The sequence below is a fragment of the Xenopus tropicalis genome, chromosome 4, assembly GCF_000004195.4.
Source record: "Xenopus tropicalis strain Nigerian chromosome 4, UCB_Xtro_10.0, whole genome shotgun sequence".
In the NCBI taxonomy this organism is placed as follows: domain Eukaryota; kingdom Metazoa; phylum Chordata; class Amphibia; order Anura; family Pipidae; genus Xenopus; species Xenopus tropicalis.
The window spans coordinates 6,406,353-6,433,956 of record NC_030680.2 but is presented as its reverse complement, the minus strand read 5'-3'; the positions used below and the strand labels follow the sequence as shown (position 1 = coordinate 6,433,956).

The 27,604-nt window shown below is 47.3% G+C and overlaps 1 protein-coding gene across 1 annotated transcript in view; it reads right to left on the bottom strand.

Moving 5' to 3' along the window:
* Positions 1–3,922: 3,922 nt before the first annotated feature.
* micalcl (MICAL C-terminal like) overlaps positions 3,923–27,604 on the bottom strand; it is a 43,692-nt gene continuing 20,010 nt past the window's right edge. The window contains exons 8-12 of the mRNA XM_031900698.1: positions 16,931–17,023; positions 15,763–15,856; positions 8,663–8,762; positions 6,455–6,528; positions 3,923–6,187 (exon numbers count right to left, since the gene is read on the bottom strand). Of these exons, the coding sequence (XP_031756558.1) occupies positions 5,976–6,187; positions 6,455–6,528; positions 8,663–8,762; positions 15,763–15,856; positions 16,931–17,023 (573 nt within the window). The 3' untranslated portion in view covers positions 3,923–5,975. The remainder of the gene's footprint in view (positions 6,188–6,454; positions 6,529–8,662; positions 8,763–15,762; positions 15,857–16,930; positions 17,024–27,604) is intronic.

Sequence of the window (27,604 nt, the reverse complement as noted above, 5' to 3'; positions counted from 1 at the left end):
CTTACCCCGGGCTGGTACTGTTACCCCAGCCTGGCACCATTACCCCAGCCTCGCCCACTTACCCCGGGCTGGTACTGTTACCCCAGCCTGGCACCATTACCCCAGCCTCGCCCACTTACCCCGGGCTGGTACTGTTACCCCAGCCTGGCACCGTTACCCCAGCCTCACCCACTTACCCCGGGCTGGCACTGTTACCCCAGCCTCACCCACTTACCCCGGGCTGGCACTGTTACCCCAGCCTCACCCACTTACCCCGGGCTGCACTGTTACCCCAGCCTCGCCCACTTACCCCGGGCTGGTACTGTTACCCCAGCCTGGCACCGTTACCCCAGCCTCGCCCACTTACCCCGGGCTGGCACTGTTACCCCAGCCTCACCCACTTACCCCGGGCTGCACTGTTACCCCAGCCTTACCCACTTACCCCGGGCTGCACTGTTACCCCAGCCTCACCCACTTACCCCAGCCTCGCCCTCTTACCCCAGGCTGGCACTGTTACCCCAGCCTCGCCCACTTACCCCAGCCTCGCCCTCTTACCCCAGGCTGGCACTGTTACCCCAGCCTCGCCCACTTACCCCAGCCTCGCCCTCTTACCCCGGGCTGCACTGTTACCCCAGCCTCACCCACTTACCCCAGCCTCGCCCTCTTACCCCGGGCTGCACTGTTACCCCAGCCTCACCCACTTACCCCAGCCTCGCCCTCTTACCCCGGGCTGGCACTGTTACCCCAGCCTCACCCACTTACCCCGGGCTGCACTGTTACCCCAGCCTCGCCCACTTACCCCGGGCTGGCACTGTTACCCCAGCCTCGCCCACTTACCCCGGGCTGCACTGTTACCCCAGCCTCGCCCACTTACCCCGGGCTGGAAGTTTCCCGGTTACTTTCTAAACTTGATACAAACTCTCTTATTTACTAACAATAGTCCCTTGTTTGCGACCTCTGCCGTAACCCGTTCCCTTCCCGAAATCCTTACTGTGCGTCTCCATGCAGTGATTCTATAATAACACACAATTGGGCACACTCTGGGGCAGATTCATTAAAAGTCCTGTACAAGTGAATAGAGAGATGGGAATTGCCCCTGTGGCAGACTGTGCCCCATTCTGCCCCCCCATTGCCCCCCCGTGCAGCCAGGCACATGATGCATAATACATACGTTGGCTGAGTTGCCAACGAGCAGCTCCATAGAGACGGACGAGGATGTGATTGGCGTTTGTCAGATCCTGCTTGAATAAAGGTGCCCATACAGGGGCCAATTTCAGCTGCAGATTTGGGTCCTTTAGACCAATTGAGCAGCTTATCTGCCTGTGTGTGGGCACCAACGACCTAAAATCGGCCAGATCTCGATTGGGCAGGTTGGATTTTTCCATCGGACTGGGGACTGCGTTGGATCCGATGGCGACTATGCCCGCCTTTTTAATCCGGTCATTTGACCCATAGGTGGGCACATTGGGAGAAGATCCCTCACCAAGCGAGAAGATCTTACAGTGTATGGGCACCTTAGGGCTGCGGCAAGTCTTCCCCTTGTCACTGCCATCACCATGCATTACCAGGCCAGGGTGCTGTTAGCTGCGCGGCTGGGCGCACATAGGTGCTGTTAGCTGCGCGGCTGGGTGGCACATAGGTGCTGTTAGCTGCGCGGCTGGGTGGCACATAGGTGCTGTTAGCTGCGCGGCTGGGTGGCACATAGGTGCTGTTAGCTGCGCGGCTGGGTGGCACATAGGTGCTGTTAGCTGCGCGGCTGGGTGGCACATAGGTGCTGTTAGCTGCGCGGCTGGGTGGCACATAGGTGCTGTTAGCTGCGCGGCTGGGTGGCACATAGGTGCTGTTAGCTGCGCGGCTGGGTGGCACATAGGTGCTGTTAGCTGCGCGGCTGGGTGGCACATAGGTGCTGTTAGCTGCGCGGCTGGGTGGCACATAGGTGCTGTTAGCTGCGCGGCTGGGCGGCACATAGGTGCTGTTAGCTGGGTGGCACATAGGTGCTGGGTGGCACAGAGGTGCTGTTAGCTACGCGGCACATAGGTGCTGTTAGCTGGGTGGCACATAGGTGCTGTTAGCTGCGCGGCTGGGTGGCACAGAGGTGCTGTTAGCTGCGCGGCACATAGGTGCTGTTAGCTGGGTGGCACATAGGTGCTGTTAGCTGCGCGGCTGGGTGGCACATAGGTGCTGTTTGCTGCGCGGCTGGGTGGCACATAGGTCCTGTTAGCTGCGTGGCTGGGTGGCACATAGGTGCTGTTAGCTGCGTGGCTGGGTGGCACATAGGTGCTGTTAGCTGCGCGGCTGGGTGGCACATAGGTGCTGTTAGCTGCGTGGCTGGGTGGCACATAGGTGCTGTTGGCTGGGTGGCACATAGGTGCTGTTAGCTGCGCGGCTGGGTGGCACATAGGTGCTGTTAGCTGAGTGGCCCCCTACACAAGTTGGAACAGGGTTCCAGGGTGGGGGGGCAAATAATCCCTGCCTCTTGCTCTCCCCATGTGACCCTGCCTTTTCACCTCTCTCTTGTTCCATTGGCCCCCAACATTTCATGTCACAATGTGGCCCCCACTGGGCACTGACACACTTATATACAGTGACAGACAGTAATTATTGGCCCCCCAAGCATACCAGCGCCGGACTGGGCTGCTGGGGTACCGGGAAAAAAACCTGAAACCCCCCAGGGCACTACCGTGATGCAATGTCTCCCTCCCCTGACGCGCCACAGGTAAGTTTCTTTTAGTAGCGCTCGGGGGTCGGGGGGCCCTGCACCCCCCTGTCCAACCCTAGTGGGTACCCTGGGGTATCAGTATGAATGCAGTGCCCATTTTGAGTTTACTGCCCCGGAACATAAAGCAACATTATTGGGCAATCATTGTTGGGGGTGGGCTGGGCAGCTTTATGTGCTTATTCCCACTGGCCTAGTAGGTCCAATTGGCCTAATGCTGGCCCTGTGCTGGGGGTAAGAGGGCCACATCCGGCCTGCGGGCCTCCAGCTGGATAGCCTTGGTCTATGGCATCTTATATCAGCCCCTCTGGAATCCACCAGCCCCCAATAATAAAAGCCACAGCTTTAGTGATAGGAGAATAAGCAGAGCTGAAGAAGAAACCTGCAGCCATTGCAATTGGTCTTTAGTATTTATTATTTGTGTTTTTTAAATTGTTTAGCTTCTTGTTTAACACTCTAGCTTGGAATTTAAGCACCTATTTGGTTGCTACGGTCTACATTACCCTAGCAACCAGGCAGTGGTTTTAATGAGAGACTGGAATATGAATAGGAGAGGGTCTCAGTAGAAAGGTAAGTAATAAAAAAGTAACAATAACAATATTGTTTTGGCTGCTAGGGTCAGTGTCCCCCATTTCATAAGAAAGAATGTAACTAATTCAAAAAATATACAAAATGAAAAATGAAGACCAATTGAAAAGTTAAGTTAAAGGGGACGTAAAACCAAAAATAAAAAATTGTCTTGTGAAACAGAATGTAATTCTACAGGTGCAACATATGCCCGACTGTAGGGGCTTTGAATCAGGGTAAAAGCTGCTCATTTTTCTATACAAAGCCCTTATTAATTGTACAGTAGAAGGGGCAGGGCACAGCCCACAAGCAGACACAGATGCATTGTATTGTTCTGATCCATTTAATTCAAAAAGACCCACAGTCAATGTAAGGTTTCTGCTTTTTGTTCATGCTATTTTTCTGGATACGTTTGTAGCAGCAACTTTGTTGCAAGTAACTGGGTTGTCAGGGCAACCGGGCACCCTTTAGCAAATGCATTGTTCCCAGGGAACACAGAGATTTTCTGACAAACAAACAGAATTTCATAATAATAATTATTGCATAGAATAGAACCGTTTCCGTCTTTTCTTATCGCTCCTTTCGTATTTTATTTGCTTTTGGGAACAAAACACACAGACTATAGACAAACTACTGCAAATATAAATAACAAAACACACATTCAATTAAAAACTATTATGTAGCTTTATTTCATTTATTCTGTAGGTAGAGGAGTGTCAGACAATATTCTCTTTCCCAAGGTGAAGTTTCCCTTTATCTTAGAATTAGGGATGATGTCACAATGGGCACTTTCCCAGCAGCCAATAGGGAGGGAGTCAAGGGCTGATTCACTTATTATATTATATATTAAATTATCAATGTTGGACCCTTTTTTTTGGGGGGGGGGGGAAGGGGCTAATGAAGTGGGTTTATAGATGATGGAAATATTGTTGCTGGGTTTAGGGGAACCAGAAGGAGGAGGGACCTAATGGGGTACAAAAGTCAGGGACCGGGCTGCCCCCCTGGATAATTTCACAGTAATTGTTGAGATGGAAGACTGGTCCATTGCTTAGCTTTTGGGGTACAGTGGAGAAACACTAGAGGGGTATATAGCTATGACCCCGGGTGCAAGATCTCTAGGGGATACAAAAGCACCCCCCCCCAAGAATCAATTATAGATAACGTCTGTCTGGGGTCTGGTTCCGTCCTGCCCCCCCTCCCAGTTGCACACAGGGCCGGAACTAGGGGTAGGTAAAAGGGGCACCTTCTCTACCTACCCCTAGTCTGAGCTCTCTTGCCCCCACTTGTCACCATGACTCCCAGCTGGGTTGCCTAGGGAACAGAGGAACCCACCGGAACCCAGGCGCTACTGCCACCTTCAAGCTGGTGGTTGCTCCAGGGTTTCCACAGCAACCAGCCTTGGGTTTCACGTAGGGAGGGGCAAGGCCGCCATTTTGACTTAAACTAAATACAGTTTTCTGGAGTGTAAAGATGTAAATGTATCTTATATTCATCATTTTCCTATCACGTCATTGATTTCTAACCAATCAGCCGTATACCGTTCCGCCAGGCTTGCAATCAGATCCTAATGAAACCAGCACGAGTCACATGACGGAGTGACAACACAGCCTTAACACTGATATTAAACATTAAACGTACAATAAAAGGTGCAGCATCATCGCCACTGAGCTTAAATACAGTTGAATAATACATCATATATATATATATCACTGAGACTGACATCAGGGTTAAAGGGTAACCAACCCCTACAGTCACATTACATTCATAACCTTACAAACATTGATTGGCTTGTGCAGTTTCCCAGGGGCCCCAGGGCCACCATTATGAATTTAATTAGCACGGCCTTATTAATCAAGGAGGCTCCAGTTAATAACCCACTGGGAACCTGGGCAGAGAGTAATATGGGGCCCCAGTGATAAAAATAGACTTCTAAATGCCACCCAACTGCTAATTATACTTAAACTCCTCCCATGATCCAACTAAATCCAGTTGTGAATAATGCTTTTATGCCTCTAGGGGTCCCCTTAGGGCCCCTGAATGCAATACCCCCAGTATCACCCTAATGGAAGCAATGAATATGGATTACACAGAACAGGAGGCAAATAGTCTTCTTTGTCCATTCCAGCCATGGTGGTAGAAGAAGTCTATGGTGTCCATTAACATTGCTTCCCTGGGGTTGTATCATACATTCTTATACTCTCTTACGTTTCAACTACATTTCCCAGAATCCTCAGCCCCATCTTTTCAGCTAAGGAGTTTATTACACAACCAGTGTTTCTTGGTTGCTGTTTTCCAACCAGTGAATTGTGGGAAGCCATCACCTTCTTCAATGATTGGTCTTCAATGATCAGTTCAAGCTGCTTGTGGTGTCTGCTTAATCATAAATACGGTGCACTATTTAATCCCATATATATCTTACATAGAGGAACACAAAACTGCAATATGGTTGACTCTCATTCTGATGAAATCCTGTAATGGTTGTCCTTGATCAGATCTTGCCCTCAACCTGAGGGCGACTCCTTGATTCACACTGGTGGAAAGAAAGATCGAGGCCGGGGTTATTTATTCTTTTCTACCCATGCTCCCCAGCTTCTACAATGAGTTATTATGAAGACTGCTCAGGTCAAGCACAGTAGAAACCATTTCCCACCATTCCACCCAAGCCCAATCTCAATGGAGGACACTCAGGATGAGCATTTATTTCACCGACAACTCATTTCAATGACCTTTTCTTGTGAATTAGGCTCATTTTCAGCTCGTGGTCCTTAGAAAGTCGAAGCCCTTGCAAGTTTCTTTCCACCGAACTCTCCTGGACTCTTTGTTCTTCTATAGAAGATACCAGTCGGTCCCTCTGCTCAATAACCTTCATCATCTCTGCAAAAAGCTCCTCTTCTTCCTCGTTGTCTGCTTCATCTTTCAGGGCGGCTATATAGAAACAAAGACATATTGATTTTTTCAGGTGCTTACAGTCAAGGCTATTTGTGTAAAAAGAAGAAACTCAAGAGTGTGTGGAACATGGTAAAGGCTCTTTAATCTCTTTGATGCCTCCAACCAGCATGGGGATGAAAGACATGTGATCCATTTGTGTTCCAGAGCTTACAAATATTTGAAAGGGAACAGGATAGGGACATTATCTGGTGTTGGTCTGTTAGAGAAGCTACGAGAGCGATACTCAGACCATGGGACACCTACGGTCAATCAGCATCTTCTCTCTCAGTATCTGCTCCAGTCTTCCTTGTTGGTCTTCAAGCTCCAGTTCCCTGGCCCTGTTAAGTAAATAGTAGATAGTGAGCGAAATAACTCAAGCACTAGACCCTCCCCCCCCATGTCAACGGCTTTTGGCCTTTATTAAGATAATCTCCCAGTGGGACAGGGCACCAGATGTAGTGCGGCAACTCTATGGTATAGAACAGAAAGCCAAAAAGTCTCGTTTTTGGACTTATATTTGCCAAAAGCTGGCATTTTAAAGCTTAGGAACTCGTTCTTCCACCATTTCTCTGCACCTGCAGACATTTCCCCCTTCTATGTACGTCACTCCTTTTTCTTTTCTATTTCTCCCATTTCTAGATACTGTTCCACCTCTCACCCTTCTTCCTCCTTCCTACTCACCACACTGTTCTTTTCTACCATTCTGCATACTGTGTCCATCATGACTGTCGGAATGTGCCTCCTAGGGGCCACCAGACAACCTGACGTTGAGGGCCAACTCTCACACAATCAAATGCAGACAGTGGCTACGATCTATACTTCTTGTTCATTGGTTGGTTGGTTGCTTTTTTCTTATAGTCAGGGAGGAGGTGGCACTTGCTTGGACTAAAAGGGTTGGTCAAAGGTTCCCGAATTCCACTGATTGTCATAGCATATATAGTACACATTGGACACACTTACATGTTGACCAGTCTGGTCTGATCCAAGTGACCTATTAATGGGACAATCAGCTGCTTTATTTGTAAAGATTGGTCTAAAGGTGGCCATACACTGTAAGCTTTTTTGGCAAAGTCCTCAAATGAGCCAAGCAATCCAATTACAACAGCAGGCATCGGCGTCATCTAACTTAGGACCACATCAACGAGCCAATGTGGTCCTCGATCCAACGGAGAATCAAACCTGCCCAATCGAGATCTGGTCGGGTAGGCCCATTGGGGGTGCCCATACATAGGCAGAAAAGCTGCTGAAATGGTCAAATTGGCAGCTGAAATCTGCCTGTCTATGGCCACTTTAAGCCTGGTAATACCAAAATGGTTGCCTACAGGCTGGTCTAACGTTGTGACTTTTCTAATGCTGTAAATGGCTCTGATAACCTATTGGTCACGTCAGTGATCCCCAACCAGTGGCTCATGAGCAACATGTTGGTCACCAACCCCTTTGGTGGAGGTTGGTCTCTTGTCGTCTGTCAGTCCACACCTGGCTACCAAATAACCAATCACAGCCCTTACTGGTCAACCCCTAGGAACTTTTTTCATGCTTGTGTTGCTCCCCAACATTTTTTATTCTTAAATATTGCTTATGGGTAAAAATAAAAAGGCTGGGGCAAGAAATAAGGAGAGTAGCCAAAGTAGCACTGCCTGCATCTGATTGTGAGCGTTGGCCCTCAATGCCAGGTTCTCTGGTGGCCCTAGGAGCTCAATGAATGATCGACTTCTCCAAGGTGGTCCTGGTCTTTGCCACCCAAACCATCGAAGCAAACCAACATCTAAAAAGCCATAACGGCCAACTGCAATATTATTTCCATGACTTGTCTATGAAGATTCTCATTCATCCAGGTCATGATATACAGTATCTAGTAGAATGAAGTCTATGAAGATTCTCATTCATTCAGGTCATGATATACAGTATCTAGTAGAATTAAGTCTAAAGCAACTTGACTTCTCCAGTTGTTTAAGACTTAATTCTACTAGATATTTCCATGACTTCTGTCTACAAATCTTCCCCCTTGGTTCTGAGCCGGCGTCGGAAATAGAAAAGTTAGAGCCACTCTCCCGCTGTCAATTCCTATTTTCCCTTTATTGCGGCGGCGGCAGACCTGTTAACAAATTCTCATTACGCCTACTGTGCCGAAGCTCGGAACGACTCTCTCTCCGGCCTGGAAGTTAAATGACAGAGCTCCTGCGGAATATTTATATATTTCTCCCCGGCAGAAAACATGCGTCAAAGCAGATTACAAGCCTGAGTAAAAGGCAACAAAGCATTAGCTGCCGCCGGCGTAAGCCTTTGGGGTCCTGCTATGTTAATGGCGAGATGAGATGCGGGAGGGAACATCAATTTAACCCAATCAAGGGATCTGCATGTAGAACCCCAGGCAGTGGCCTATCTGGGCAATTAATAAGTTCCTCCATTTCGTTCCCACCTTCGCCCCCTCCCTGAGGTTCCATCCCCACATGCTGGTGTACGGCGACTTACGTGAACAGGAGCTCGGCCTCGTAACGATTTAATTTATTCTTTTCCAGCGCGATTTGGAACCATTCGTGGAGAAGCTGTGACTCACTCTGGGCGCCCGAATCTGTAGGAAGAAATAAATGGCCGTAATGTATGGAGCGGCGAGTTCTGGCGTTATACAAATGTTCAGCATTCAGGTCATTTCCCATCCTGCCATAGGGATAACTGGGGTTTATTTCTACCCCCCCAGCATCAAATGGGCCCCTTGTGGGTTAAAATATTAATGTAACATAATATGCTGTGTAACAATGAATTACGTATTATGATAAAAATGTATAATGTATCCAATACTATCATATATGAGAACAACAATGCCTTTATATGGGCACAGAACCCCTCACTGACTGCTAATATCCTTATCATTTACAGTAGGGGGTACATTATCCCTTATAATACATGAGTGATACTCAGAGTTCCCTGTATAACTCAGCCTGCAGCCTTGTGCCTTTATATGGGGGGCACAGAACCCCTCAGTGACTGCTAATATCCTTATCATTTACAGTAGGGGGTACATTATCCCTTATAATACATGAGTGATACTCAGAGTTCCCTGTATAACTCAGCCTGCAGCCTTGTGCCTTTATATGGGGGGCACAGAACCCCTCAGTGACTGCTAATATCCTTATCATTTACAGTAGGGGGTACATTATCCCGTATAATACATGAGTGATACTCAGAGTTCCCTGTATAACTCAGCCTGCAGCCTTGTGCCTTTATATGGGCACAGAACCCCTCAGTGACTGCTAATATCCTTATCATTTACAGTAGGGGGTACATTACCCCTTATAATACATGAGTGATACTCAGAGTTCCCTGTATAACTCAGCCTGCAGCCTTGTGCCTTTATATGGGGGGCACAGACCCCTCAGTGACTGCTAATATCCTTATCATTTACAGTAGGGGGTACATTATCCCTTATAATAGTAGGGGAAAGCAAAGTCTGAATAAAGTTATTCTATTTTCACTCCTAATATTTCCATTAGATAAAACACAAAGAGGGCGGGCAGAAGGAGCATCCATATGATATTAAAGATTTTAGGAGCTGATTGCTATCGGCGGAGGCTGCCTGAGCGCCACTGACCCCTCTCTCAGGAAACCATACTCTACATAAATGGCATTTTGGGGGTGATTGGGAGATAGAGCCCCAGTGTATAGGGACTATTGTACTGTCCCCATCTTGCCCTACTGTCTCCATCTTGCCCTACTGTCTCCATCTTGCCCTACTGTCTCATTCTTGCCCTACTGTCTCCATCTTGCCCTACTGTCTCCATCTTGCCCTACTGTCCCCATCTTGCCGTACTGTCCCCATCTTGCCCTACTGTCTCCATCTTGCCCTACTGTCTCCATCTTGCCCTACTGTCTCCATCTTGCCCTACTGTCCCCATCTTGCCCTACTGTCTCCATCTTGTCCTACTGTCCCCATCTTGCCCTACTGTCTCCATCTTGCCCTACTGTCCCCATCTTGCCCTACTGTCTCCATCTTGCCCTACTGTCTCCATCTTGTCCTACTGTCCCCATCTTGCCCTACTGTCCCCACCTTGCCCTACTGTCTCCATCTTGTCCTACTGTCCCCATCTTGCCCTACTGTCCCCATCTTGCCCTACTGTCTCCATCTTGCCCTACTGTCCCCATCTTGCCCTACTGTCCCCATCTTGCCCTACTGTCCCCATCTTGCCCTACTGTCCCCATCTTGCCCTACTGTCCCCATCTTGCCCTACTGTCTCCATCTTGCCCTACTGTCCCCATCTTGCCCTACTGTCCCCATCTTGCCCTACTGTCTCCATCTTGCCCTACTGTCCCCATCTTGCCCTACTGTCCCCATCTTGCCCTACTGTCTCCATCTTGCCCTACTGTCCCCATCTTGCCCTACTGTCCCCATCTTGCCCTACTGTCCCCATCTTTCCCTACTGTCCCCATCTTGCCCTACTGTCCCCATCTTGCCCTACTGTCTCCATCTTGCCCTACTGTCACCATCTTGTTTTACTGTTTCCATCTTGCCCTACTGTCTCCATCTTGCCCTACTGTCCCCATCTTGCCCTACTGTCTCCATCTTGCTTTACTGTTTCCATCTTGCCCTACTGTTTCCATCTTGCCCTACTGTCCCCATATTGCCCTACTGTCTCCATCTTGCCCTACTGGTCTCCATCTTGCCCTACTGTCCCCATCTTGCCCTACTGTCCCCATCTTGTCCTACTGTCCCCATCTTGCCCTACTGTCCCCATCTTGCCCTACTGTCTCCATCTTGCCCTACTGTCTCCATCTTGCCCTACTGTCCCCATCTTGCCCTACTGTCCCCATCTTGCCCTACTGTCTCCATCTTGCCCTACTGTCCCCATCTTGCCCTACTGTCTCCATCTTGCCCTACTGTCTCCATCTTGCCCTACTGTCTCCATCTTTCCCTACTGTCTCCATCTTGCCCTACTGTCCCCATCTTGTCCTACTGTCTCCATCTTGCCCTACTGTCTCCATCTTGCCCTACTGTCTCCATCTTGCCCTACTGTCTCCATCTTGCCCTACTGTCTCCATCTTGCCCTACTGTCTCCATCTTTCCCTACTGTCTCCATCTTGCCCTACTGTCTCCATCTTGTCCTACTGTCCCCATCTTGCCCTACTGTCTCCATCTTGCCCTACTGTCTCCATCTTGCCCTACTGTCTCCATCTTGCCCTACTGTCCCCATCTTGCCCTACTGTCCCCATCTTGCCCTACTGTCTCCATCTTGCCCTACTGTCCCCATCTTGCCCTACTGTCTCCATCTTGCCCTACTGTCTCCATCTTGCCCTACTGTCTCCATCTTGCCCTACTGTCTCCATCTTGCCCTACTGTCCCCATCTTGTCCTACTGTCTCCATCTTGCCCTACTGTCTCCATCTTGCCCTACTGTCCCCATCTTGTCCTACTGTCTCCATCTTGCCCTACTGTCTCCATCTTGCCCTACTGTCTCCATCTTGCCCTACTGTCTCCATCTTGCCCTACTGTCTCCATCTTGTCCTACTGTCTCCATCTTGCCCTACTGTCTCCATCTTGCCCTACTGTCTCCATCTTGCCCTAATGTCTCCATCTTGCCCTACTGTCTCCATCTTGCCCTACTGTCCCCAACTTGCCCTACTGTCCCCAACTTGCCCTACTTTCTCCATCTTGTCCTACACAAATGGCATTTTGGGGGTGATTGGGAGATGGAGCCCCAGTGTATAGGGACTATTGTACGGGCCCCATTGTGTCCCTGATCCCTCTCTGCACTCTGTTTCACCCACATACGCGCCGTCCTCGTTCGCCTCCCTGCTAAATGGATAACGGCGGCGACAAAGGGCCTATTCATTCCTCACTCCTATAATTATCCCGGCAGAATTGCATAAATGTCACGGAAGAGTTGTGTCGCGAGCCCCGCGCCTTCCATTTGCCTATTCAGCGGCTCATTTCTGAGCTGTGATCATTTCCTAATTACCCAGGCATTAGCTACACGGCCGCCTGAAATGTATCACTCGAGATAGCGGCAAAGCCTGATCTAATAAGGATCGGACAATACGCCCGGCCATCAGGCATAATGAGGGGAAGAAAAAGAGCCTTAACCCTTTGGGGTGTGGGGCCGGGGACGGAACAAAGGACGGTATAAAGCCAAGTAGTTGTAATTAATATGTACAACCTCCCTGGGCTGTGCTGGAAATGTGTGGCGCTTACCCGACTTATATATTTATTTTCCAATAACCATGTTAACTATTCGTATCCATTTTGACAGTAAAGCTTACAATCTAATTTCCAAATATAATGTTTATTGAACCTCAACACCAAGTACTGCAAGCCATCATGATTTACAGATAAAAGTACCTATAAAAAACATTATCTCCAACCTGCCCTACTGTCTCCATCTTGCCCTACTGTCTCCATCTTGCCCTACTATCTCCATCTTGCCCTACTGTCTCCAACCTGTCCTACTGTCTCCATCTTGCCCTACTGTCTCCATCTTGCCCTACTGTCTCCATCTTGTCCTACTGTCTCCATCTTGTTTTACTGTCTCCATCTTGCCCTACTGTCTCCATCTTGCCCTACTGTCTCCATCTTGTCCTACTGTCTCCATCTTGTTTTACTGTCTCCATCTTGCCCTACTGTCTCCATCTTGCCCTACTGTCTCCATCTTGTCCTACTGTCTCCATCTTGTTTTACTGTCTCCATCTTGCCCTACTGTCTCCATCTTGTCCTACTGTCACCATCTTGTTTTACTGTCTCCATCTTGCCCTACTGTCTCCATCTTGTCCTACTGTCTCCATCTTGCCCTACTGTCTCCATCTTGCCCTACTGTCTCCATCTTGTCCTACTGTCTCCATCTTGCCCTACTGTCTCCATCTTGCCCTACAGTCTCCATCTTGTCCTACAGTCCCCATCTTGTCCTACTGTCTCCATCTTGCCCTACTGTCTCCATCTTGCCCTACAGTCTCTATCTTGTCCTACAGTCCCCATCTTGTCCTACTGTCTCCAACCTGTCCTACTGTTTCCATCTTGCCTTACAGTCCCCATCTTCCCATCTTGCCCTACTGTCTCCATCTTGCCCTACTGTCTCCATCTTGTCCTACTGTCTCCATCTTGCCCTACTGTCTCCATCTTGCCCTACTGTCTCCATCTTGCCCTACTGTCTCCATCTTGCCCTACTGTCTCCATCTTGTCCTACTGTCTCCATCTTGCCCTACTGTCTCCATCTTGCCCTACTGTCTCCATCTTGTCCTACTGTCTCCATCTTGCCCTACTGTCTCCATCTTGCCCTACTGTCTCCATCTTGCCCTACTGTCTCCATCTTGCCCTACTGTCTCCATCTTGCCCTACTGTCTCCATCTTGCCCTACAGTCTCCATCTTGCCTTACAGTCCCCATCTTCCCATCTTGCCCTAATGTCACTCCTTGAGAACAGAAGGTCACATTATGTCACATAACCAGATTTTTAATGAAAATACTTATTATTTATTGATGCTATAACCTGTGATTGAGGTATAATATATATATATCCCTATCCTTGCTCTGCTACAAAGGTGCAACCCCCGTGTATTGTGACAGGCAGCTAATCCCCATACAGATTGTATAATAACGCAGGGCGCGTACATATAAAGCCGTTAGAGCAGCCACACAACTGACCAATAATCTTTATTCAATTAGTAAATGATTGTTCTTAATTATTATACTCCCCAAGAGAGGGGTCTTTTCAGCCTGGGGTATTTTAAGGGGAATTATAATGAAATCCTTCAATAACATGTAAAATGGCAATTTATGAACAGAGGGGCGCCTGGCCGTGCCAATGAAAATAACGCATTAAATATTTGCTTTTGCCCATAATTACCCAGTGAGGCGGAAGGAATAGCCTTAATACACTGATTTATGATTTAAACAGGGAAATACAGACGAATTAAGCGCCAGCGCGGGGCAGACGAATTAGATCATTAAAACCTTCTCATTGATCCAATAAATAGCTGGCCTTCTGCCTAAATATCACGCTCCATTTATCCCTCATTAATATTACAGCAAATTGCAGCGGCTGATGCCTTTTATTGAGCAATGTAACAGGGTTTGGTAGATGAAGTGCAAAGATTAGGAGAGATAATAGTTCGGGAAGGCAGGGCAGCTAAATGTCCAACTGCTGCTAATTCAATTAGAGAAATGAGGAGCCCAGTGCATTATGGGGTGTCTGGATCCCCTAACTTCTAACAACAACTCTGTTCCCTGTATGTAATAAAAAGCACTAAGTTTGCCCAGGAGCAGTAACCCATAGCAACCAATAAGGTGTTTGATTTTAAACAGATGACAAGTAAATGCTGCTTACTGATTGGTTGCTATAGGTTACTGCTCCTGGGCAAACTTAGTGCCTTTTATTACATAACCCTATATGTATTTAAACTGTACCCCACTCTGCAAGGGAATGTGCTTCTTGGGGAAAGTGTTTAAAGGGTTACTGCCTGCCCTGCTCTCATTTCCCTACAGAAATAGGGGTTGGTAGCACTAGGTAGGTACCTAATATATAGGGGCAGAGACAGGGGAAAGTGTTGGAAGGGTTACTGCCTGCCCTGCTCTCATTTCCCTACAGAAATAGGGGTTGGTAGCACTAGGTAGGTACCTAATATATAGGGGCAGAGACAGGGGAAAGTGTTGGAAGGGTTACTGCCTGCTCTGCTCTCATTTCCCTACAGAAATAGGGGTTGGTAGCACTAGGTAGGTACCTAATATATAGGGGCAGAGACAGGGGAAAGTGTTGGAAGGGTTACTGCCCGCCCTGCTCTCATTTCCCTACAGAAATAGGGGTTGGTAGCACTAGGTAGGTACCTAATATATAGGGGCAGAGACAGGGGAAAGTGTTGGAAGGGTTACTGCCTGCCCTGCTCTCATTTCCCTACAGAAATAGGGGTTGGTAGCACTAGGTAGGTACCTAATATATAGGGGCAGAGATAGGGGAAAGTGTTGGAAGGGTTACTGCCTGCCCTGCTCTCATTTCCCTACAGAAATAGGGGTTGGTAGCACTAGGTAGGTACCTAATATATAGGGGCAGAGATAGGGGAAAGTGTTGGAAGGGTTACTGCCTGCCCTGCTCTCATTTCCCTACAGAAATAGGGGTTGGTAGCACTAGGTAGGTACCTAATATATAGGGGCAGAGACAGGGGAAAGTGTTGGAAGGGTTACTGCCTGCCCTGCTCTCATTTCCCTACAGAAATAGGGGTTGGTAGCACTAGGTAGGTACCTAATATATAGGGGCAGAGACAGGGGAAAGTGTTGGAAGGGATTAGCACCCGCTATTTTCTCGTTTCCCCGGTGCTGCCGAGTACCAGTACGTTATACACTTATAAATAACAATCTAGAGTATTTGGGGGTGTCCACTTATAATTCTATTTCTATTTTATATGAGTCTAACACATATTGGAAGGGCCCCTCCTGCCTGGGAGACATTAATAGCGTTTCTTCCCATAACAACGGCGCCTTGTCGTCGTGGCTTTGATAAAGCTCCCAGCATGCTGAGTGGGGCATTCTGGGAAATGTTGTTGAGTAACAGCAGGAGAGATGCAGTTCGATTCTTGTGGTGGAATAAAGACGCGGTACCTGATTCCCCGCGCAGAGCCTTCTCCAGCTTCACCCCCTGCGTCTCCAGCGCCCGCAGTTTTTCTTCCGTTTCCTGAAGCTGCCGCTGAATTGTCTGCAGGAAGGATGATATTACTGTATCTCCCTGGCACAATGGGCACTAATACATAGCTGGTTATTTAATCTAAAACATGAGTAATGTTACACTGATAATACCCTACTTGAATGATTTAAAAAAATATATGTTGTGGGTACATTATCCCTCACACCCCTGTATAACTCAGCCTGCAGCCTTGTGCCTTTATATGGGCACAGAACCCCTCAGTGACTGCTAATATCCTTATCATTTACAGTAGGGGGTACATTATCCCTTATAATACATGAGTGATACTCAGAGTTCCCTGTATAACTCAGCCTGCAGCCTTGTGCCTTTATATGGGGGGCACAGAACCCCTCAGTGACTGCTAATATCCTTATCATTTACAGTAGGGGGTACATTATCCCTTATAATACATGAGTGATACTCAGAGTTCCCTGTATAACTCAGCCTGCAGCCTTGTGCCTTTATATGGGCACAGAACCCCTCAGTGACTGCTAATATCCTTATCATTTACAGTAGGGGGTACATTATCCCTTATAATACATGAGTGATACTCAGAGTTCCCTGTATAACTCAGCCTGCAGCCTTGTGCCTTTATATGGGGGGCACAGAACCCCTCAGTGACTGCTAATATCCTTATCATTTACAGTAGGGGGTACATTATCCCTTATAATACATGAGTGATACTCAGAGTTCCCTGTATAACTCAGCCTGCAGCCTTGTGCCTTTATATGGGCACAGAACCCCTCAGTGACTGCTAATATCCTTATCATTCACAGTAGGGGGTACATTATCCCTTATAATACATGAGTGATACTCAGTTCCCTGTATAACTCAGCCTGCAGCCTTGTGCCTTTATATGGGGGGCACAGAACCCCTCAGTGACTTCTAATATCCTTATCATTAACAGTAGGGGGTACATTATCCCTTATAATACATGAGTGATACTCAGTTCCCTGTATAACTCAGCCTGCAGCCTTGTGCCTTTATATGGGCACAGAACCCCTCAGTGACTGCTAATATCCTTATCATTTACAGTAGGGGGTACATTATCCCTTATAATATATACCAGTGGGGGTTTTCTCTTACCTGAGCTTTGTGAAGTCTCTTCAACTCTTCTTGCTTAGCTTTCTGCTTGGCTTCTCTTTCTATTTTCCTCCTGTGCCTTAACTCCCGGGAGGCCTGGTTGAACAGAAAGCAGAATGTGCTTGCAGTCAATTTTACTGTATAGATACAGAAGTCATATATATATTGAAACTTTTGTTTTCTCTTTATTTAGAGTGATTTGTGCAGAAAAAACATCCCCCAAAAGTCATGTGAAACATGGAATTGGCACTGTATTTATCCTGCTGTGTGTTCTGGGGTATTATACATGGAATTGGCACTGTATTTATCCTGCTGTGGGTTCTGGGGTATTATACATGGAATTGGCACTGTATTTATCCTGCTGTGGGTTCTGGGGTATTATACATGGAATTGGCACTGTATTTATCTGCTGTGGGTTCTGGGGTATTATACATGGAATTGGCACTGTATTTATCTGCTGTGGGTTCTGGGGTATTATACATGGAATTGGCACTGTATTTATCCCGCTGTGGGTTCTGGGGTATTATACATGGAATTGGCACTGTATTTATCCCGCTGTGGGTTCTGGGGTATTATACATGGAATTGGCACTGTATTTATCCTGCTGTGGGTTCTGGGGTATTATACATGGAATTGGCACTGTATTTATCCTGCTGTGGGTTCTGGGGTATTATACATGGAATTGGCGCTGTATTTATCCCGCTGTGGGTTCTGGGTATTATACATGGAATTGGCACTGTATTTATCTGCTGTGGGTTCTGGGGTATTATACATGGAATTGGCACTGTATTTATCCTGCTGTGGGTTCTGGGGTATTATACATGGAATTGGCACTGTATTTATCCCGCTGTGGGTTCTGGGGTATTATACATGGAATTGGCACTGTATTTATCCCGCTGTGGGTTCTGGGGTATTATACATGGAATTGGCACTGTATTTATCTGCTGTGGGATCTGGGGTATTATACATGGAATTGGCCCTGTATTTATCCTGCTGTGGGTTCTGGGGTATTATACATGGAATTGGCCCTGTATTTATCCTGCTGTGGGTTCTGGGGTATTATACATGGAATTGGCACTGTATTTATCCTGCGTGGGTTCTGGGGTATTATACATGGAATTGGCACTGTATTTATCCTGCTGTGGGTTCTGGGGTATTATACATGGAATTGGCACTGTATTTATCCCGCTGTGGGTTCTGGGGTATTATACATGGAATTGGCACTGTATTTATCCCGCTGTGGGTTCTGGGGTATTATACATGGAATTGGCACTGTATTTATCCTGCTGTGGGTTCTGGGGTATTATACATGGAATTGGCACTGTATTTATCCCGCTGTGGGTTCTGGGGTATTATACATGGAATTGGCACTGTATTTATCTGCTGTGGGTTCTGGGGTATTATACATGGAATTGGCACTGTATTTATCCTGCTGTGGGTTCTGGGGTATTATACATGGAATTGGCACTGTATTTATCCTGCTGTGGGTTCTGGGGTATTATACATGGAATTGGCACTGTATTTATCCTGCTGGGGGTTCTGGGGTATTATACAGGGAATTGGCACTGTATTTATCCTACTGTGGGTTCTGGGGTATTATACATGGAATTGGCACTGTATTTATCCTACTGTGGGTTCTGGGGTATTATACATGGAATTGGCACTGTATTTATCTGCTGTGGGTTCTGGGGTATTATACATGGAATTGGCGCTGTATTTATCCTGCTGTGGGTTCTGGGGTATTATACATGGAATTGGCACTGTATTTATCCTGCTGTGGGTTCTGGGGTATTATACATGGAATTGGCACTGTATTTATCCTGCTGTGGGTTCTGGGGTATTATACATGGAATTGGCACTGTATTTATCTGCTGTGGGTTCTGGGGTATTATACATGGAATTGGCACTGTATTTATCCCGCTGTGGGTTCTGGGGTATTATACAAGGAATTGGCACTGTATTTATCCTGCTGTGGGTTCTGGGGTATTATACATGGAATTGGCACTGTATTTATCCTGCTGTGGGTTCTGGGGTATTATACATGGAATTGGCACTGTATTTATCCTGCTGTGGGTTCTGGGGTATTATACATGGAATTGGCACTGTATTTATCTGCTGTGGGTTCTGGGGTATTATACATGGAATTGGCACTGTATTTATTCCGCTGTGGGTTCTGGGGTATTATACAAGGAATTGGCACTGTATTTATCCTGCTGTGGGTTCTGGGGTATTATACATGGAATTGGCACTGTATTTATCTGCTGTGGGTTCTGGGGTATTATACATGGAATTGGCACTGTATTTATCCCGCTGTGGGTTCTGGGGTATTATACATGGAATTGGCACTGTATTTATCCCGCTGTGGGTTCTGGGGTATTATACAAGGAATTGGCACTGTATTTATCCTGCTGTGGGTTCTGGGGTATTATACGTGGAATTGGCACTGTATTTATCCTGCTGTGGGTTCTGGGGTATTATACGTGGAATTGGCACTGTATTTATCCCGCTGTGGGTTCTGGGGTATTATACGTGGAATTGGCACTGTATTTATCCTGCTGTGGGTTCTGGGGTATTATACATGGAATTGGCACTGTATTTATCTGCTGTGGGTTCTGGGGTATTATACATGGAATTGGCACTGTATTTATCTGCTGTGGGTTCTGGGGTATTATACATGGAATTGGCACTGTATTTATCCCGCTGTGGGTTCTGGGGTATTATACATGGAATTGGCACTGTATTTATCCCGCTGTGGGTTCTGGGGTATTATACATGGAATTGGCACTGTATTTATCCTGCTGTGGGTTCTGGGGTATTATACATGGAATTGGCACTGTATTTATCCTACTGTGGGTTCTGGGGTATTATACATGGAATTGGCACTGTATTTATCCCGCTGTGGGTTCTGGGGTATTATACATGGAATTGGCACTGTATTTATCTGCTGTGGGTTCTGGGGTATTATACATGGAATTGGCACTGTATTTATCCTGCTGTGGGTTCTGGGGTATTATACATGGAATTGGCACTGTATTTATCCTGCTGTGGGTTCTGGGGTATTATACAAGGAATTGGCACTGTATTTATCCTGCTGTGGGTTCTGGGGTATTATACATGGAATTGGCACTGTATTTATCCTGCTGTGGGTTCTGGGGTATTATACATGGAATTGGCACTGTATTTATCCTGCTGTGGGTTCTGGGGTATTATACATGGAATTGGCACTGTATTTATCTGCTTTGGGTTCTGGGGTATTATACATGGGATTGGCACTGTATTTATCCTGCTGTGGGTTCTGGGGTATTATACATGGAATTGGCACTGTATTTATCCTGCTGTGGGTTCTGGGGTATTATACATGGAATTGGCACTGTATTTATCCTGCTGTGGGTTCTGGGGTATTATACATGGAATTGGCACTGTATTTATCCTGCTGGGGGTTCTGGGGTATTATACATGGAATTGGCACTGTATTTATCCTGCTGTGGGTTCTGGGGTATTATACATGGAATTGGCACTGTATTTATCTGCTGTGGGTTCTGGGGTATTATACATGGAATTGGCACTGTATTTATCCCGCTGGGGGTTCTGGGGTATTATACATGGAATTGGCACTGTACTTATCTGCTGTGGGTTCTGGGGTATTATACATGGAATTGGCACTGTATTTATCTGCTGTGGGTTCTGGGGTATTATACATGGAATTGGCACTGTATTTATCCTGCTGTGGGTTCTGGGGTATTATACATGGAATTGGCACTGTATTTATCCTACTGTGGGTTCTGGGGTATTATACATGGAATTGGCACTGTATTTATCCTGCTGTGGGTTCTGGGGTATTATACATGGAATTGGCACTGTATTTATCCCGCTGTGGGTTCTGGGGTATTATACATGGAATTGGCACTGTATTTATCCCGCTGTGGGTTCTGGGGTATTATACATGGAATTGGCACTGTATTTATCCCGCTGTGGGTTCTGGGGTATTATACATGGAATTGGCACTGTATTTATCCTGCTGTGGGTTCTGGGGTATTATACATGTAATTGGCACTGTATTTATCCTGCTGTGGGATCTGGGGTATTATACATGGAATTGGCGCTGTATTTATCTGCTGTGGGTTCTGGGGTATTATACATGGAATTGGCCCTGTATTTATCCTGCTGTGGGTTCTGGGGTATTATACATGGAATTGGCACTGTATTTATCCTGCGTGGGTTCTGGGGTATTATACATGGAATTGGCACTGTATTTATCCTGCTGTGGGTTCTGGGGTATTATACATGGAATTGGCACTGTATTTATCCTGCTGTGGGTTCTGGGGTATTATACATGGAATTGGCACTGTATTTATCCCGCTGTGGGTTCTGGGGTATTATACATGGAATTGGCACTGTATTTATCTGCTGTGGGTTCTGGGGTATTATACATGGAATTGGCACTGTATTTATCCTGCTGTGGGTTCTGGGGTATTATACATGGAATTGGCACTGTATTTATCTGCTGTGGGTTCTGGGGTATTATACATGGAATTGGCACTGTATTTATCCTGCTGTGGGTTCTGGGGTATTATACATGGAATTGGCACTGTATTTATCCTACTGTGGGTTCTGGGGTATTATACATGGAATTGGCACTGTATTTATCCCGCTGTGGGTTCTGGGGTATTATACATGGAATTGGCACTGTATTTATCTGCTGTGGGTTCTGGGGTATTATACATGGAATTGGCACTGTATTTATCCTGCTGTGGGTTCTGGGGTATTATACATGGAATTGGCACTGTATTTATCCTGCTGTGGGTTCTGGGGTATTATACAAGGAATTGGCACTGTATTTATCCTGCTGTGGGTTCTGGGGTATTATACATGGAATTGGCACTGTATTTATCCTGCTGTGGGTTCTGGGGTATTATACATGGAATTGGCACTGTATTTATCCTGCTGTGGGTTCTGGGGTATTATACATGGAATTGGCACTGTATTTATCTGCTTTGGGTTCTGGGGTATTATACATGGGATTGGCACTGTATTTATCCTGCTGTGGGTTCTGGGGTATTATACATGGAATTGGCACTGTATTTATCCTGCTGTGGGTTCTGGGGTATTATACATGGAATTGGCACTGTATTTATCCTGCTGTGGGTTCTGGGGTATTATACATGGAATTGGCACTGTATTTATCCTGCTGGGGGTTCTGGGGTATTATACATGGAATTGGCACTGTATTTATCCTGCTGTGGGTTCTGGGGTATTATACATGGAATTGGCACTGTATTTATCTGCTGTGGGTTCTGGGGTATTATACATGGAATTGGCACTGTATTTATCCCGCTGGGGGTTCTGGGGTATTATACATGGAATTGGCACTGTACTTATCTGCTGTGGGTTCTGGGGTATTATACATGGAATTGGCACTGTATTTATCTGCTGTGGGTTCTGGGGTATTATACATGGAATTGGCACTGTATTTATCCTGCTGTGGGTTCTGGGGTATTATACATGGAATTGGCACTGTATTTATCCTGCTGTGGGTTCTGGGGTATTATACATGGAATTGGCACTGTATTTATCCTACTGTGGGTTCTGGGGTATTATACATGGAATTGGCACTGTATTTATCCTGCTGTGGGTTCTGGGGTATTATACATGGAATTGGCACTGTATTTATCCCGCTGTGGGTTCTGGGGTATTATACATGGAATTGGCACTGTATTTATCCCGCTGTGGGTTCTGGGGTATTATACATGGAATTGGCACTGTATTTATCCTGCTGTGGGTTCTGGGGTATTATACATGTAATTGGCACTGTATTTATCCTGCTGTGGGTTCTGGGGTATTATACATGGAATTGGCACTGTATTTATCCTACTGTGGGTTCTGGGGTATTATACATGGAATTGGCACTGTATTTATCCCGCTGTGGGTTCTGGGGTATTATACATGGAATTGGCACTGTATTTATCTGCTGTGGGTTCTGGGGTATTATACATGGAATTGGCACTGTATTTATCCTGCTGTGGGTTCTGGGGTATTATACAAGGAATTGGCACTGTATTTATCCTGCTGTGGGTTCTGGGGTATTATACATGGAATTGGCACTGTATTTATCCTGCTGTGGGTTCTGGGGTATTATACATGGAATTGGCACTGTATTTATCCTGCTGTGGGTTCTGGGGTATTATACATGGAATTGGCACTGTATTTATCCTGCTGTGGGTTCTGGGGTATTATACATGGAATTGGCACTGTATTTATCCTGCTGTGGGTTCTGGGGTACTATACATGGAATTGGCACTGTATTTATCCTGCTGTGGGTTCTGGGGTATTATACATGGAATTGGCACTGTATTTATCCTGCTGTGGGTTCTGGGTATTATACATGGAATTGGCACTGTATTTATCCTGCTGTGGGTTCTGGAGTATTATACACGGAATTGGCACTGTATTTATCCCGCTGGGGGTTCTGGGGTATTATACATGGAATTGGCACTGTATTTATCCTGCTGTGGGTTCTGGGGTATTATACATGGAATTGGCACTGTATTTATCCCGCTGGGGGTTCTGGGGTATTATACATGGAATTGGCACTGTATTTATCCTGCTGTGGGTTCTGGGGTATTATACATGGAATTGGCACTGTATTTATCCCGCTGTGGGTTCTGGGTATTATACATGGAATTGGCACTGTATTTATCTGCTGTGGGTTCTGGGGTATTATACATGGAATTGGCACTGTATTTATCCTGCTGTGGGTTCTGGGGTATTATACAAGGAATTGGCACTGTATTTATCCTGCTGTGGGTTCTGGGGTATTATACATGGAATTGGCACTGTATTTATCCTGCTGTGGGTTCTGGGGTATTATACATGGAATTGGCACTGTATTTATCCTGCTGTGGGTTCTGGGGTATTATACATGGAATTGGCACTGTATTTATCTGCTGTGGGTTCTGGGGTATTATACATGGAATTGGCACTGTATTTATCCTGCTGTGGGTTCTGGAGTATTATACACGGAATTGGCACTGTATTTATCCCGCTGGGGGTTCTGGGGTATTATACATGGAATTGGCACTGTATTTATCCTGCTGTGGGTTCTGGGGTATTATACATGGAATTGGCACTGTATTTATCCCGCTGGGGGTTCTGGGGTATTATACATGGAATTGGCACTGTATTTATCCTGCTGTGGGTTCTGGGGTATTATACATGGAATTGGCACTGTATTTATCCTGCTGTGGGTTCTGGGGTATTATACATGGAATTGGCACTGTATTTATCCCACTGGGGGTTCTGGGGTATTATACATGGAATTGGCACTGTATTTATCCTGCTGTGGGTTCTGGCGTATTATACATGGAATTGGCACTGTATTTAACCCACTGGGGGTTCTGGGGTATTATACATGGAATTGGCACCACATCCCCCTAGCGTTACCCGGGCGCCACAGACCCACGCCGCCTGTTTCTGACCCTGCTTTTAATGGACAGACCCAAGAAGGATGCATTTGCGAAGGGCCTTGAGGAGCGGGAAGCAGCATGCCGCGTTTTTATCATAATGCCACAATACACAAAGTGTTGTGGGTTAAGAAAATCATCAAAACGTTTCATCGCTGCGGGAGAAAAAATCCCAGCCCATTGTCAACATCGCCCCTTTATTAAAGGGATTATTAAGACTGCCGACGTCACAATGGATAACAAAAAGAATGCGTCGATGGCACTGTACACCTTGCACTAATGTTATTTATCGAGCCATCCTTGAAGATGGGGGAGACAACAATAAGTGCTTTTAATCCGACAATGGGGCTTTTTTGTATAAACAGTTGCCAGTGTCCCTTTCTTTTCTCCCCGCGCTTCGTTGCCATAACTTTCAGCGCTGCATTAAGCGCCGTCGCCTCGCCCATTGTCACCCCTTTTTACCGGCTCTACGCGAGCGCTGTTTTGATGTTGACAAGGCTGTATTCTCCTCGCATAAACGCCACATTGTGCTAAATGCTTTCCCGGCGGCCCCCACAGACACGTCAAGGTTACACTTAAAACGATTGGGCCGATTGTGAAGTGCATTCCTATACATTCCTGTGGGGGGGGGGCACAATATGATTTTATATTGAACGGAATAGCTATATCAATGGACCAGAAGGCGCCCTCGGGCCCCAGGAGTTTGTAGGTTGGAAATTTGCTTTCCTACATTTTATCTCTACATAGTAATAATGGGGCCCTCAGGGACCCGGGGGCCTGGTAAGCATTTGTTCAGCCCACTCACCCCAATACTGCATGTGTGTTGCAGTTATTCCCTGTTCCAGACCCTCTATCTGCAGTAAATGGATTAATGGGGGGGGTAGTCACAGGATCAGGGGGTGTCTGTGGACAACAGGAGGGTCCCATGTAGGACCAGGAGGGTACAGGGGTACTCCAGAGCCCCATAGACGGAAAGCATAATTCATTGGTTGAGAAAGAGGCGTGGCTTGTGTTGGTATGGGTGGGGTTTGGTATAATTGCAGAATGGCTGGCAGGTCCGCCGTCGTGGGGGGGGCAGGGTCAGAGGGGGTGCAATTGAGCCAGGCCCGGTGTAATCTTCCTTCCCAAGGGGGCCCGGAAAGTTACGCAAATGACATAAGTTACGCACAAAGTTACGCAATTTACATAACTTCCGCATAAACTGCTTAGAAAACGGCGTAACTTGCCTAGGAACGTAATCACTTATGTATCAAGCAAAAGCCGATGCAGAGAAGCTTTGCAGGGAGAAACCCCCGCTGCTCCCCAATGTATTAATAACTGCAGGGAAACCCCACTGCCCCCCAATGTATTAATAACTGCAGGGAAACCCCACTGCCCCCCAATGTGCTAATAACTGCAGGGAAACCCCACTGCCCCCCAATGTATTAATAACTGCAGGGAAACCCCACTGCCCCCCAATGTGCTAATAACTGCAGGGAAACCCCACTGCCCCCCAATGTGCTAATAACTGCAGGGAAACCCCGCTGCCCCCCAATGTGCTAATAACTGAAGGGAAACCCCACTGCCCCCCAATGTGCTAATAACTGCAGGGAAACCCACTGCCCCCAATGTGCTAATAACTGCAGGGAAACCCCACTGCCCCCCAATGTGCTAATAACTGCAGGGAAACCCCACTGCCCCCCCCCAATGTGCTAATAACTGCAGGGAAACCCCTGCCCCCAATGTGCTAATAACTGCAGGGAAACCCCACTGCCCCCCAATGTGCTAATAACTGCAGGGAAACCCCGCTGCCCCCCAATGTGCTAATAACTGCAGGGAAACCCCACTGCCCCCCAATGTGCTAATAACTGCAGGGAAACCCCACTGTGCCCCCAATGTGTTAATAACTGCAGGGAAACCCCACTGCCCCCCAATGTATTAATAACTGCAGGGAAAACCCCACTGCCCCCCAATGCTGCTAATAACTGCAGGGAAACCCCAATGTGCTAATAACTGCAGGGAAACCCCACTGCCCCCAATGTGTTAATAACTGCAGGGAAACCCCACTGCCCCCCAATGTGTTAATAACTGAGGGAAACCCCACTGCCCCCCAATGTGCTAATAACTGCAGGGAAACCCCCGCTGCCCCCCAATGTGCTAATAACTGCAGGGAAACCCCGCTGCCCCCCAATGTGCTAATAACTGCAGGGAACCCACTGCCCCCCAATGTGCTAATAACTGCAGGGAAACCCCCGCTGCCCCCCAATGTGCTAATAACTGCAGGGAAACCCCACTGCCCCCCAATGTGCTAATAACTGCAGGGAAACCCCGCTGCCCCCCAATGTGCTAATAACTGCAGGGAAACCCCACTGCCCCCCAATGTATTAATAACTGCAGGGAAACCCCACTGCCCCCCAATGTGCTAATAACTGCAGGGAAACCCCCCCCCATGCTAAATGCAGGGAAACCCCGCTGCCCCCCAATGTGTTAATAACTGCAGGGAAACCCCACTGCCCCCCAATGTGTTAATAACTGCAGGGAAACCCCACTGCCCCCAATGTGCTAATAACTGCAGGGAAACCCCACTGCCCCCCAATGTGTTAATAACTGAAGGGAAACCCCACTGCCCCCCAATGTGCTAATAACTGCAGGGAAACCCCACTGCCCCCCAATGTGCTAATAACTGCAGGGAAACCCCACTGCCCCCAATGTGTTAATAACTGAAGGGAAACCCCACTGCCCCCCAATGTGCTAATAACTGCAGAGAAACCCCACTGCCCCCCAATGTGCTAATAACTGCAGGGAAACCCCACTGCCCCCCAATGTGCTAATAACTGCAGGGAAACCCCACTGCCCCCCCAATGTGTTAATAACTGCAGGGAAACCCCACTGCCCCCCAATGTGCTAATAACTGCAGGGAAACCCCGCTGCCCCCCAATGTGTTAATAACTGAAGGGAAACCCCACTGCCCCCCAATGTGCTAATAACTGCAGGGAAACCCCGCTGCCCCCAATGTGCTAATAACTGCAGGGAAACCCCACTGCCCCCCAATGTGTTAATAACTGAAGGGAAACCCCACTGCCCCCCAATGTGCTAATAACTGCAGAGAAACCCCACTGCCCCCCAATGTGCTAATAACTGCAGGGAAACCCCACTGCCCCCCAATGTGCTAATAACTGCAGGGAAACCCCACTGCCCCCCAATGTGGTAATAACTGCAGGGAAACCCCACTGCCCCC